Below are 12,254 nucleotides of genomic sequence, written 5' to 3'. Positions count from 1 at the left end.
ACTGCCCTGGTCCTGCTGGCCACACTCTGCCTTTGGTCCCTGAGAAACTGCAGCCCTGAGAGCTGAAGAGAGGCAGCTTAAGGAGAGAAGAATCACCTCAGGAAGGTTATAAGCAGCAAGAAAATAGCAAGTACAAGGAAAGGATTAACTTCAAGTCTCCCTGGTGAAGACCTCTTGAGTCTGACCACTTTGATGACCACCAGAGGCTTTGGTGATGTTCTGCTGCTCAGGCATCAGCTCTGTAGCGTTCACACAGCAAATTCAGGATGAGGTGCTAAGGGCTGACTGCTTTCTGACTGCTTTGTGTGCCATAATGATGGATCTTGCTGATGTTTTCATCTTCCTTGGCAATGCACAAGCACATCCAGATCTCTGCCACTGCTCTTCATCCATCCTCCAAGTGTAAAACACCCACCTCAGGGAAGTTTCACAGCCAAGTTCCTTGTTTTGTTTATCATGAAGACAGCCCTGTGTGATGCTGCAACGGCTTGGTACTACACAGCTCTATCATCATCCTAAAGCTCCCCATATTTCCCCTGGAAATAACTCACTACCCTGGAATAGCAGAATACACAGAAGAATGTAAGGGGGTTTGTTGGTTTGGGGGTTTTTTAACCCTCCATCTATTTGCTGTACATTCATCCAGAACAGAAACTTCTGCTCCAAAAGGATAGAGATATGTTAAACAGTAAAAGTACAGACAGTTACAGGATCAGAGGGGAAAAGCACTGCAAATTTCTAGACCCTTTATTAACCAGCTTTATTAATTAAGCTTTATTAACCAGCAATCCTGATCAGATACCTAGGCTTCCAAAAGCTTTAGGAAACAGCAAAACTGGTGTTTCTTTTGGTGTTTTGCTTTCTTTTATACAGTGATTTGTGTTTATCAGAACTTTATTCTGGGCTCCTACAGAGCAGCTTTATCAGTGTCACTCAATAGATGCAGCAAGACAGCCATGAAGCAAGGATGCAGGCAAATCTCATTTAATTAACATCTTTGCCAACCAAAGCCTAAGCTTATGTGAATGTCACATTAAAATTTTAGGTCTTCATGTTTTATTTTTTAACAACCCATCAGCATTTCTAATATTTTTTAGCTTAAGGACTGTTATATCAGAACTGTTACAAAACCATATCTATTAAACCTATAATTTTGTTGACTGCTTGCACACTTCCAGTACTCATCTTCCAGACCAGCAACATTTGCAAGTTGATTTGGTTGAAAAGGAATCTTATTTCTCTGTTGCTGCTTTTCAGTCAGATCATCATCTCATGGAGCACTGGGACAGCTCTGAGGGCTTTTGCACAGGAGACTTTGGCAGCCCTGGAGTGAGGGACAGACAAGGCAGGTTCATGCAAGTCCCTGTGAAATCCCATCCTCAAGCACCCAGCAATGACAGAGCCTCCTGGATATTTAACCCCACTGGAAAGGTGCATTTATTTGCTGCTTTGAGTTAGGTATAAAAATCAATTTGTCAAAAAAGACAAGTGCTCCATGCCTTGAATAGGAGGTTTAAGTAAATGCTTAAATTCAGAGCTGGTGACCCCACTAATAGGGATAAGCACCCACAAGTTAAGCACTGCACCACTGTGCATTTATCATCTCCAGCAGGGAGTGGTTAGATCTTTGTTTAGTGAAATTCTCAGTTGTTTATCACCCTTAGGAGGGGAAGGATACAAGAGGTAAAGTCCCTCTTGCCTACCTCAGTTTTTACTTGTAATGGTCGAATAAATCCTGAGATTTCTATAAAGGAGCACTACAAAAGCAGGCTGTTGGATATACTTCACTAGTATAGAAAATTGTCATTTTAGGATTCTAAGCTTTGAAGCTTTTTGCAATTTTTTTGAATAATTTTGCTTAAGCTTATTTTTGATAATATGGCTTGTTTGGTTTGGGTTGGAAGGCACCTTTAAAGCACAGATGGCCCAGCCCCACTGCAATGCACAGGAATATCTTCACCTAGATCAGGTTGCTCAGAGCCCCCTCCAGCCTGGATGGAATCCTGCCCTCATGTCAGCCACACCACTCAGCTTGGAGTCATCTGCAAATCTGCTGAGGGCGCACCTGATCCCCCTGTTCATGTCTTTGATGAAGGTTTAAATCATAGTAGTGCCAAACAGATCTGAGGGACCCCTCACTGATCTCCATGTGCACCTTGAGTCAATCACTGCACTGTGGATGTGACCATCCAGCCAATTCCTGATCCGCCAAACAGTCCATCCATGAAATCCATTTCTCTCCAATTAGACAGCAGGATGTTGTGTGGGACTGTGTTAAAGGTTTTACAAACGTCCAGACAGGTGACACCGTGCCCCTTCCCTTGTCCACTCCATGTGGTCACTCAGTCATGGCTGATCAAGCAGGATTTGACCTTGATGGAGCCGTGGCTGTCCCAAATCCCCTCCCTGTCCTCCAGGAGTGCCCCAGCACAGCTCCTGGGAAACCTGTTCCATGATCTGCCCAGCCACTCAGGGGAGGCTCATCGAATGCACATCTGTCGAGAAGACAAAAAAACCCCAACAAAACAGAGAGCATTTATTTTTCACAATCTGATGATGCCTTTGGAGCAAAACTGTGGAATTTGCTCAGGCTCATCAGAATCACAGAACCCTGGAACCACAGACCAGGGGAGGTTGGAAGGGACCACAGTGGGGTCACCTGGTGCCACCTCCCTGCTCCAGCAGGGCCATCCCAGGGCACAGGCTCGGGATCGTGTCCAGACAGTTCTGGAACATCTCCAGTGAAAGAGACTCCACACCCTCTCTGGGCAATCTGTTCTGTGCTTGGTCACTGCACAGGAAGAAATTCTTGCTTATGGTCGGCTGGAAAAAATGAGACTACACAGTTCTGTACTGAGGGCTTATTCTGCGCCTTTTCTTCCCATTTTATTACATACAAAAAAGAAATTGAGGGTTTTAGCGAGGCAGTGAGACCTGAAATAGTTGTGGGGGAGGAGGTTTAGTTTGGATCCCGATAAAATTGCCTCACCAGAGATTTCCAGCCCTGGCAGGGCTTCCCAGGGCAGTGGTGGAGTCTGCACCCCTGAAGGTTTAGGAAAGCCGTGGGGATGTGGCACTGGGGGGCACGGGTGGGCCCGGCAGCGCTGAGGGAGCGGCCGGGCCCGGTGCTCGGCGCTGTTTTCGGGCTTTAGGAATGAATTATTCCTGTGAGGGCGGTGAGGGACGGGGGGGAAGGAAAGGGAGGGCGCGCGCGGGCACCTGCCATGCGCGGCGGGTCACGGGGTGACGTCACGGATGACGCAGCGTGCGGCGCCATTATAAATCCGCGCCGCCGTGCCCGGCCCCTTTCGCTCCGCGGCGGCCCAAGGTGCTGAGTCCTTCGTACGAAGCTAAGGCCGAACCACCCGGCGACCAGCACCGCGCCCCGCCATGGCCTCCGTCTCCGAGCTCGCCTGCATCTACTCCGCCCTCATCCTGCACGACGACGAGGTCACCGTGACGGTGAGTGCGGGCAGACAAGATGGCGGCGGCCGCGCGGCATGGCCGCCTGAGGGGCCGCGCCGGGCCGCGCCGGGCGGGCTCTGAGCGCCGCTGTCTCTTTGCAGGAGGACAAGATCAACGCGCTGATCAAGGCAGCCGGAGTGAACGTGGAGCCTTTCTGGCCGGGGCTCTTCGCCAAGGTGGGCGAGAGGGGCCGCGCTGGGGCCGTGTGTGGTGCTCTCTACCACACCTCTCGCCCGTGTTAACGAGGCTTCGCTGCCGCTTGTCGTTCTCCGCAGGCGCTGGCGAACATTGATATCGGGAGCCTGATCTGTAACGTGGGAGCGGGCGGTGGAGGGGCTCCGGCTGCCGCCGCTCCCGCGGGTGGTGCCGCGCCCGCCGGCGGAGCCGCCCCCGGTAAGTGGCGGCCGAGGGGTGGGAGCGTGGGGCCGTGGATCCGTGGAATGGCTTAAGTTTGGACATTCTTTAAGGTCATCTCTTTCTAACCCCCTGCCGTGGGCAGGGACACTGTCCTCTAGATCAGGCTGTTCTGAGCCCTGTCCAGCACTTCCAGGGATGGGGCAGCCTCAGCTTTGCAAGCACCAGTTACAGGAGCTGTTTGCATGTGGGCTTTGCCATGCAGTGTGTGTGTGCTCTCAAACAACGCACCCCCTCCTCTCGAGAAAGGCTGGCGTTGCGTAGGAAGGCACTGTACAGGATTAGTGTTCCCTCAGAATTAAGACTGCTCTTCCTTTGTGTTATCAGGATCATACAGAGCATCAACATCTCCTCTTAAAAGTTTTGCAGGTTTGATAAAAAATGAATTCTGAAGGCACACAACCACTTTGCTAATAGTACAGATAGTCCTTTGGGGCTGCTCAGGTCTTCATGCTTGATATTGGTCATTGCATGTGACAGCTTTTGTGACAAGTGACTTCTATGAGCTGATGAATTGGAAAATAACTCCCATCTCATTTATTTTCCAGCTGAAGAGAAGAAAGAAGAGGAAAAGAAGGAAGAATCAGAGGAATCTGATGATGACATGGGCTTTGGTCTTTTTGACTAATTAGTTTTGTACCAGCCTGTAATAAACCCATGTACTTGTACTCCTGTCTCAGGTGGATGTTTGTGAAGGGGAGAGGGTGGAGGGTGTCCAGGTTAGCTGCAGCTTCTGGAACTGCTGCTGTGAGTGTGCAGCTGGGGCTTACAATCCCCCTGTCAGTCCTTTGGTGTTTCACAGGAACAGTGAAGGCTCCTAAAGGCACCTCCAGCCTCTGGGCAGAGGGGGGAATGAAATCCCAGTGAGCAGGGATACGGAGCTGCAGCATTGTGCTGTGACACTGGCTGCAGCAGCAGTGCAGCTCCCATGGCACCTGTGGCACTGCATGGCCAGAGGCTTTTCAGACTGGGGGAAAATCGGCTGCAGTTCTCAGGTGAAGGGCTGAGGTTGTGCAAGGTACAGAATGTATTTACCTGTATTAAACTGGTCTGAAGTGTGGGTGTGGGAGGTAATAGAACGTTGCATTGGAAAGGAGCTACTTAAAAGGCAAAAATTAAAAAACTTTTGAGCAGGACTTCTCCAGAGCAGTTACACAAGGTGTGGGCCTTGTTCCAAATGGGTTTTCCAAAGCACTCGAGACATTACAGAATTCCAGGTGTGTAAGAAGGGTGTCCCAAGGTTGTGGAGGGGGATTGTTCCACATCTGGACCAAACACTGATGCACTGTCCCACCTTTTATATTTCTGTAACAACTTTATGCCAGGATGGTAGGTATTTGTATTATCAAGTCATTTATATTTAAAAAGACACACGTACCCAGGGAAGAATTCTTTTGCAGTGCACACACATGAAACAAGGAGTCAGTTTCACTGGTAACACCTTTTTAATAGGTCAAAGTAACTGTACAGTTCATTATATTCTTCCTGAGAATAATTTATATCCCTCAACAGCAAAAAGGGAGTGTGGTTTTTATTTTAACAGAACAGATGGCATAACTGGAAAACCAAGGAAAATCTAATTACACTGCTCTACTGTAACTCCTCCCAGGCAAGATAGACAAAAGGATGGGTTAGTTAACTACGGTGGGTTTAAAATAGTCATCATGGCTTTAATCTGTCTTTATAAATTATATAAAAATGGGGGACATGAATGGTTACAGATCTCCTCTAAAATGCAGCTCTGAATTGCTCTGGTACAAAGCAGCATTTTCACTTCCAAGGAAAACAACATTGCTACAAAAGAACTGGCACGTTATCCTGGTGAAAAAGACGAGTGTTCAGTTGTGTCCTACAGCTAGTTCCAAACAAATGCTTCACACAGCCACGTAAAAGTAAAAGGCAGGAAGATGAAGAGGGCTTTAGTTTGTCTTGAAATGACTGAAGTCTTGAAAATATAGCTTTTTATTCTTTCTCTGTAAATCGTGATTAGCATATTGCGACGTAAGTGTTCTAATAAAAAAAATTCCAGTCTGGATAGTTCATATACTGTGGGCAAGAATTCTCAGCCCTGAGGTTTCCCCGAATTCTTCACAATATCTCTCCCATTTGCTGCTCCAACAGTTTTGGCTCCGAGACCGTGCCCCGGTGGCAGCTCAATGGTGGCAGCTCAGTGCCAAGCGTGTCCCGTGCGCTGCTGTGACCTGCCCTGTGCCCCAGCTCCGAGTGCCCGAGGGCTCCTGTACAAACCCCATCTGCTGTAACACCAAGATCTGAGTGCAGCCCACTGGGCTCTACCACAAGGACTTGGTTAAACTGTTGCAATGAGAGAACCAGCGGAGCTGGGTCAGGTCTGCTGAAGCCAGAGGCGCTGGAAGGCCAGGACTGCACTGGGTTAATCCTCACTGCTGGTGGAAGGTGAAGGAACGTCCTGGCGCAAGCAGAACTCCGAGGCTGATGCCACTCTTCCCTCAGTGCTTAGTGTGGTCTGGACTGGCTGATTTTCAGTCTGGCTTGATCAATAACATCCAGCAGGTTTTTGGCATCCACAGCCAGGGCGTGAGCAGCCGTCAGCATTTGCTTCTTGTACTCCTGCTGCAGGCTGGTCATGACATACTGCTGGGCCAGCTTCATCTTGTTGATGAGCTCGGCCAGGTCCGAGTTGAGCAGCTTTTGTGCCATCTCAATCTGCAACGAGACAACGGTGTCACCCCTGGGGGTATTGGGAACGCTGCACTCACACCGGTGCCACAGCCCCTGACCGAAGCTGGGCCACTGCTGAGGGCACCACGTGCAGCAGCAGATGGAATCTGGCACCTGCTGAGCCGCCCACTGTTAAACAGCACCACGACCCCAGTAGGGCATTTTAGACCTCAACTTGGCACTAAGAGCTTGTTATGTGTTTTCAGGTCCTTATTAGCATTGCTCTTTTTATTACTGAAGCAGCTATAGAACATAGAAGTAGCTCTAAAAAATGAAACAAGGAGGCAGATACAGGTTGCCTAAGCACATGGCTAAGTCAGCATGAACCTCTGAAATGGCACTTCCAGAACCATTCTCTGGCTTTCTCAGTACCACACTCATTCAAGGCTTTGGAGGAAAACTTTTAATTAAGAACTTCATTGAAAGCTCTCAGTCACTCCTCAATCCAGACCTACAGCAAATCTTCCAGCTGCACCAAGCTCTGCTCAATTACCTGTTCAATGACTTGGTGTGCAGGCAAATGACATCTGCACTAAGAATTAACCCCAGATGATTCCTTGCCGAGGAATACTGGGGTTTATGTCACCTTCTTATGGGTGACAACTATATCCAGTTTAAGAATCCCCACTAATACCAAACCTAAGTCCATGCAGCAATTTTAATAAAATTCATTTAATGCAGAATTATAACCCAGGAGTTCAGACTGCCCATGGAACCAAAAGGTGCCTGTGACAAGAAGGGAGCACCAAAACCTGTCCCAACGGGCTGAGGCTGACTGGGAAGGCAATGGCTGAGCAAAGGTAAGCAGAGCTGCACCTACCTCTCTGTGGGTGCTTGCAGGGAGCACTGGGAGGGTCTCATCTACTGTTGCCAGTAAAGTTCTTAGTGCCAAACCAACCTCCTAAGAAAACAAGATTAAAGAAATAAACTTTAAAAACTTGGAAGAAATAGATGAGAGAATTTTAGGAGTGCAAGAGGCACTGGATACATTTAATTGCTCATCTGGATAAGGAGAGTTGGAACATGCCTAAGGCACTTGAAAATCCCATCTGTAACTGCTTCTGTCACCATCAAAACAAGATGCCAAAGAGTTCATAACAAGTTTTTTGTATAAAAAGTGAAAATGTGGAGAAGACAGCACACCACTCAGCACCCTGGACAAGCACAGGCAAGCTGGGCATGAAGCAGTGCTGTCCACAATACTGGGCACGGAATGCAGAGCTCGGCCTCTGACCACAAGTCACCCAACCCACGGACACAGCAAAGCTTTTCTTCTTCCAGCTTTGCAGAAAACTTCTCCTACACCACTTGGAGACCTCATTCAGGGAAGAAATAAACCCCGACTTTAGGCACTGCCCCCGTACCTTCACCATGGGCACGTACTCCTCGGGCGGAGCCGGCTGGATCTTACTGGACATCTCTATCACGGCCTTCACCAGCCCCGTGACGTTCTCGTAGACTTTGTCATTGGAGCGGTCCAGGTTGGCCGTGGGAGGAGGGCTGATCTCCTGCGGCTGAATCTGCAAGCACAGAGCGGCTGCTGCGCCTCCCGTGCCCGGCAGATGGGGCTCGGCCGCTTCCCGGCCGGGAAGGGCCCGGGCTCCCCGCGCTCCCCGAGCCCCGCCCGGCCCCGCCCTGCCCCAGCTGGGCGGGAACCCCGGCCCGGGGCTGAGGGGAGTTTTAGTTCTTCTGACTCAACCCGATCTCTGAAATGACACTGGGCAAATTTTACCCTGAAAAGCTTCCAGTGTAACCCTCTGATCAGAGAAGGGAATAATCTGAGGAATTAGAGTACTGAGTACTTAACGCGTCTCAGTGATTCAAGTTCCACTGTGGGGGCAAACAGGTGTCAGGTCCCTCATTCCAGAAGGGCTTTTTGTACTCCAAAATAATGTCAGAGCACACAGTAACATACTGATATGGTAAAGAAAGAACTGGAACGAGATCGTCCTTGAGATCCCTTCCAAGCCAAACTATTCCAGGATTCTATAACATTATTTTGTTAGTGAAAATCTACAGCAGGTTAACATAACTGGTGTCACCAGTACAGGTGGGAAACATGGAATGCTTTTAGACAGTTGATTTCCAAGAGATCAGAAAAAACTTAATAAGTTAAAAATCCTGTGGTCTTTACTCAAGTAAAACTTCCAACAAGTCGAATATGTCTGGAGTTAAATCCAAGAGAGACTGAAATAATCTCAGGTCTCAAATGAAAGAAACCTTGCAAACTTCCTTTGCAAGGTCCTCAGTATCTCAGAAGTGTAGGACTACCATGCATCCCAGTTTCCAGCAGCTATTCCCTACTATGGAATGTCCAAGCAACAACTCAATGCAAGCACAAAGTTTAAAAATTCCTGATTTCCTCCTGGATCTGGGATGGTTCATGGCACTTCAGCTCCCTGCACTGGGACACTGCTGGCTCTCAGGACAGGTCCCAGATCCAGAAATGTTTCCCTGCAAGCCCCTGAACACTGCCCTGAGGAAATTATGGAATGCTTGGAGGCTTTCTCTAAGGAAGGAGTGCAGGATTCAGCACATGGTGATTCCATTTTATAGCATTTCATGAAGTGGGTACCAACAGCTATTACAGAAATTCAATCTAGTGCATTGATCAGAAAATACCTTAGGAAAAAGAATACTGCAATTGCCTCAATCAGCAGGGAAAGGCTGTGATTCGAATCAGTGTCAGCAATCAAGAAGTTAAAACAGTCACTTGGCAAAGTCACATGCAAAGACATTTTGGAATAGGGCACGTACACACACGCTCACGCACTGCTTACCCTCCATGGCTATGGTTGAGCAGAATGTGGGGGGAGGTTAAAGAAATTTACCAAAAGAAGGGAAAAAAGAAAAACAATATTAATAAAACTCAGCAGGAAAAAAAAATAAAACCAAACAAACCCAAAACATGTGTAGCAATCAGAGACCAGTTAAAAAGCCTGCAACAAAAACGCATCCTCACCAGAACTGGCAGCCACTGGTGTTAGCTCTGGGTCCTGTGTGACAGGAGGACTGCTGCACCCCTGTGGGCAGTGGAAGGGTTTGCCATGCACCCCATGCTTCGTCCTGACTGAACACACGGGCAGGAGATCATGCAAAGCTGGACAGGAGCAAGCCAGTGTGGCGAGCAGCAGAGTGTGAGTGGGGCAGAGGGCCTGGGGAACCAGCTGTCCTGGGAACCCTGCTGATCCCTCTGCACAAACAGTTCAGGACTCGATGCATTACAGGAAATTTTGTATTCACCTTTCTAAAACTTTTTGTTTAGGTAAGTCATGTTGGGAAATACATGGTCATTTAACTGTGCACAACTTGTGCACAAGAACTCATCACAGCCGTGGTTAGGAACTACCAAGAACCCATTCCAGGTGAAACCAAACCCTTGGAACTCCAGGCCCTAACCTTCCAAAACGATGGACACTGTGTTTCTTAGCACTTGGTTTCTCTTTGTTTCACTCCTCTGCAGAAATCCCAAGTTTCTTTGTGGAACTGGTGACTCTGCCTCACCCAGGAGCTCCCTGGAGCCTGCCCTGAAGGCTCCTGAGGACAGGCAATTCCAATCCTCTTCATTTGTGTTCTCTCTGAAAAGGGGATCTGAACTGGGTGTACAGAAAAGGGAGTCTGAAATGAACCCTAGGAGCATCCTCAGTTTAGGACTGCAGCCATTAACAAAGCTATGCCAAAAAGTAATGGGTTGTTTTCTTCAAGGGGAATAAAACAATCCAATTTCAAGAAAATGTTGACAAAAAAACACAAAATGCAGCCCTTCTTTCCTACTCAAAGAGCTATTTAGTACTCAAATTCTCTTCACTTGTCATTACTGATGTATCTGCCTGCTCAGGTTTGTTGGTTGTCATAAAGATGTATTTCAAAAACATTTTTCATGTTCCAGCATCAGCATTTAGAAAGGAAATTTTAGAGAAGTCAAGTTTAGTAACACATCTGTTACTGCTTTTTGATGTTTTCTGAGGCTTGGCAGCTCGTAAAGCACTGGCATCAGTTTATAATAAATAATCCTGCTCAAATTCACCACTGCTGGCTATTTACACTGATTCTTAAACATTCCAATAATCCCAGAACAAGAGCAGGAGTGAGACAGGCTGGCAGTGGCTGGGATCAAATTGTGCTGAACACACTGCTCTGATGGCAGGTTCTGAATTTCATTTTCAGATGAACTGGGCTTTTTCTCTATTTCCTTATATCACCTAAAATAAGGGTCACTCATCCCAAGTGCTGTGGCCACCACACCACGGATTCCTGCTCTTTACTACAGGCTTGGCAGGGCTGTTTCCTTGAGATTAGAAAGGTGGCAGAGTCCCACAGGCAAGGCACAGCACACAAAGGGATGATTTGGGGAGTGCCTGACATCCTCAGGAGCAGTTCTGTAGACTCCAACTGCAGCAGGGGCAGGACACAGCACCCTGCAGCAGCACCTCTGCTACAAAACCACTGTCAGCTTTCAGTTTGGGCTTTATTGCTAGTTAGGGGAAATGAAACAGCACATCAGGAAGTATCTCACTCCAGCTCACACAGCTCATTCCCCCTCTTCCCTCCTTCTCCAGAGCTGGCAGGATTTGAAGAACCCTGGTGCTGCAGCAAGAGCTTTTTGAGCACCACAGGACAGGTCTCACCTCCCTGTGACCAAGGACAGGAGACTTTGGAACCATCTGAGTAACTGGGATCCCTGGGCACGCTCCTTCCTGCTCAGCAGGGAGCTGGGTCCATGTGGGACACCTCATACACTCTTCAGACTAGAAATAAACTCACCTGGGCAGGTTCTAGCTGAGGAGCACACTAAATCACAGCCAGGGAGAACCTGCCTTCCCTCCCCACTCCCCTGGAGAGCTGCCAGGGCGTGTTTGCCCCATGACATTATTTACTCATGAAATTTGGTTGCTTTGCTTTCCATGGGCTCTACTTCAGGAACACCAAACTACCTCCGAGTGGTCATGTTTGATTTGCTGGGGGTGTTTCACGTGGCCCTGGCAATGCTCCACTTGCTGGGGGTGTTTCACCTACCTTCACACCCTCGTTGTAGCTGTCCACGGGGCTGTTGAGGCTGGCCAGGCTGCCCAGGTGCCCGGGGGCTCCGGGGCGCGGAGGCTTCTTTGGCGGAGCTGCGTGATCTGCTCGACAAAGAAATGGTTTTTAGAGCACCAGATGTACCTGCACCTCTGCTCTGCCAGCACTGCACAGGCTGCACGTGCTCTTCTCTGCCACAGATGGACATCTTTAGGTGTCCTGTAGTAAATCCACTGTTTGTGGGAGCTGAACTTTATGAGAATAGGATTGTAAAATGAGAACAGTAAAATATTTGAAGCTCCTTTTGTGGGGTAACTGCTGCTGCTCTGGGCAGAGCTATGCCAGGCTGAGAGGGTGACACCCCTGGTACCAGAGCTGAGTGCCAACATGCTGTGTGTGTCTGGGAAACTGGACTTCTTCCCAGCAGCAATCCTGGGTGTGATTCACTTTTGAGACCGAGAACCCAAATTTAGGCGTCTGCTGCTGTTTTACATGTCTGAACTGCACACTGGGTGAATTCCCACTCTGACTCAGCTTCTTCTAGACATTTCCTGCTTGTTGATCTAAACACTTCCTTGGCTTTGCTGACTGCATGTCTGGGGCTGTGGGGAACCTGAACACACAGCACACAAACACAGATGTGTTGTAAGTACCTG

At 48.5% G+C, this 12,254-nt stretch overlaps 2 protein-coding genes across 4 annotated transcripts in view; one reads left to right on the top strand and one right to left on the bottom strand.

Annotated features, from left to right (window-relative positions):
• The first annotated feature begins 3,274 nt into the window (after positions 1-3,274).
• Positions 3,275-4,547, top strand: RPLP1 (ribosomal protein lateral stalk subunit P1). The gene is made up of 4 exons (XM_063407343.1): positions 3,275-3,462; positions 3,567-3,641; positions 3,741-3,858; positions 4,428-4,547. Exons 1-4 carry the CDS (start codon positions 3,391-3,393, stop codon positions 4,505-4,507), a joined length of 345 nt encoding a protein of 114 aa, XP_063263413.1. The 5' UTR covers positions 3,275-3,390; the 3' UTR covers positions 4,508-4,547.
• A 758-nt stretch (positions 4,548-5,305) lies between these two features.
• PTK2 (protein tyrosine kinase 2) overlaps positions 5,306-12,254 on the bottom strand; it is a 188,532-nt gene continuing 181,583 nt past the window's right edge. For 2 of the 3 annotated variants that reach the window (XM_063407212.1, XM_063407051.1), the window contains 5 exons: positions 11,596-11,702; positions 9,360-9,368; positions 7,944-8,099; positions 7,400-7,480; positions 5,306-6,564 (listed from right to left, as the gene is read on the bottom strand). In XM_063407212.1, the coding sequence (XP_063263282.1) occupies positions 6,355-6,564; positions 7,400-7,480; positions 7,944-8,099; positions 9,360-9,368; positions 11,596-11,702 (563 nt within the window). In that variant the 3' untranslated portion in view covers positions 5,306-6,354. The remainder of the gene's footprint in view (positions 6,565-7,399; positions 7,481-7,943; positions 8,100-9,359; positions 9,369-11,595; positions 11,703-12,254) is intronic. The other variant, XM_063407126.1, reaches the window with a different exon arrangement.

This window comes from Prinia subflava, chromosome 1 (assembly GCF_021018805.1).
Source record: "Prinia subflava isolate CZ2003 ecotype Zambia chromosome 1, Cam_Psub_1.2, whole genome shotgun sequence".
Lineage (NCBI taxonomy): Eukaryota > Metazoa > Chordata > Aves > Passeriformes > Cisticolidae > Prinia > Prinia subflava.
This window is presented reverse-complemented; position numbering and strand designations above follow the sequence as displayed.

Coding starts and splice junctions, on each gene's coding strand:
- RPLP1 (XM_063407343.1), top strand. CDS start 3,391: ATGGCCTCCGTCTCCGAGCTCGCCTGCATCTACTCCGCCCTCATCCTG. Junction 3,642..3,740: donor GGCCGGGGCTCTTCGCCAAG/GTGGGCGAGAGG, acceptor CGTTCTCCGCAG/GCGCTGGCGAACATTGATAT. Junction 3,859..4,427: donor CGCCGGCGGAGCCGCCCCCG/GTAAGTGGCGGC, acceptor TTTATTTTCCAG/CTGAAGAGAAGAAAGAAGAG.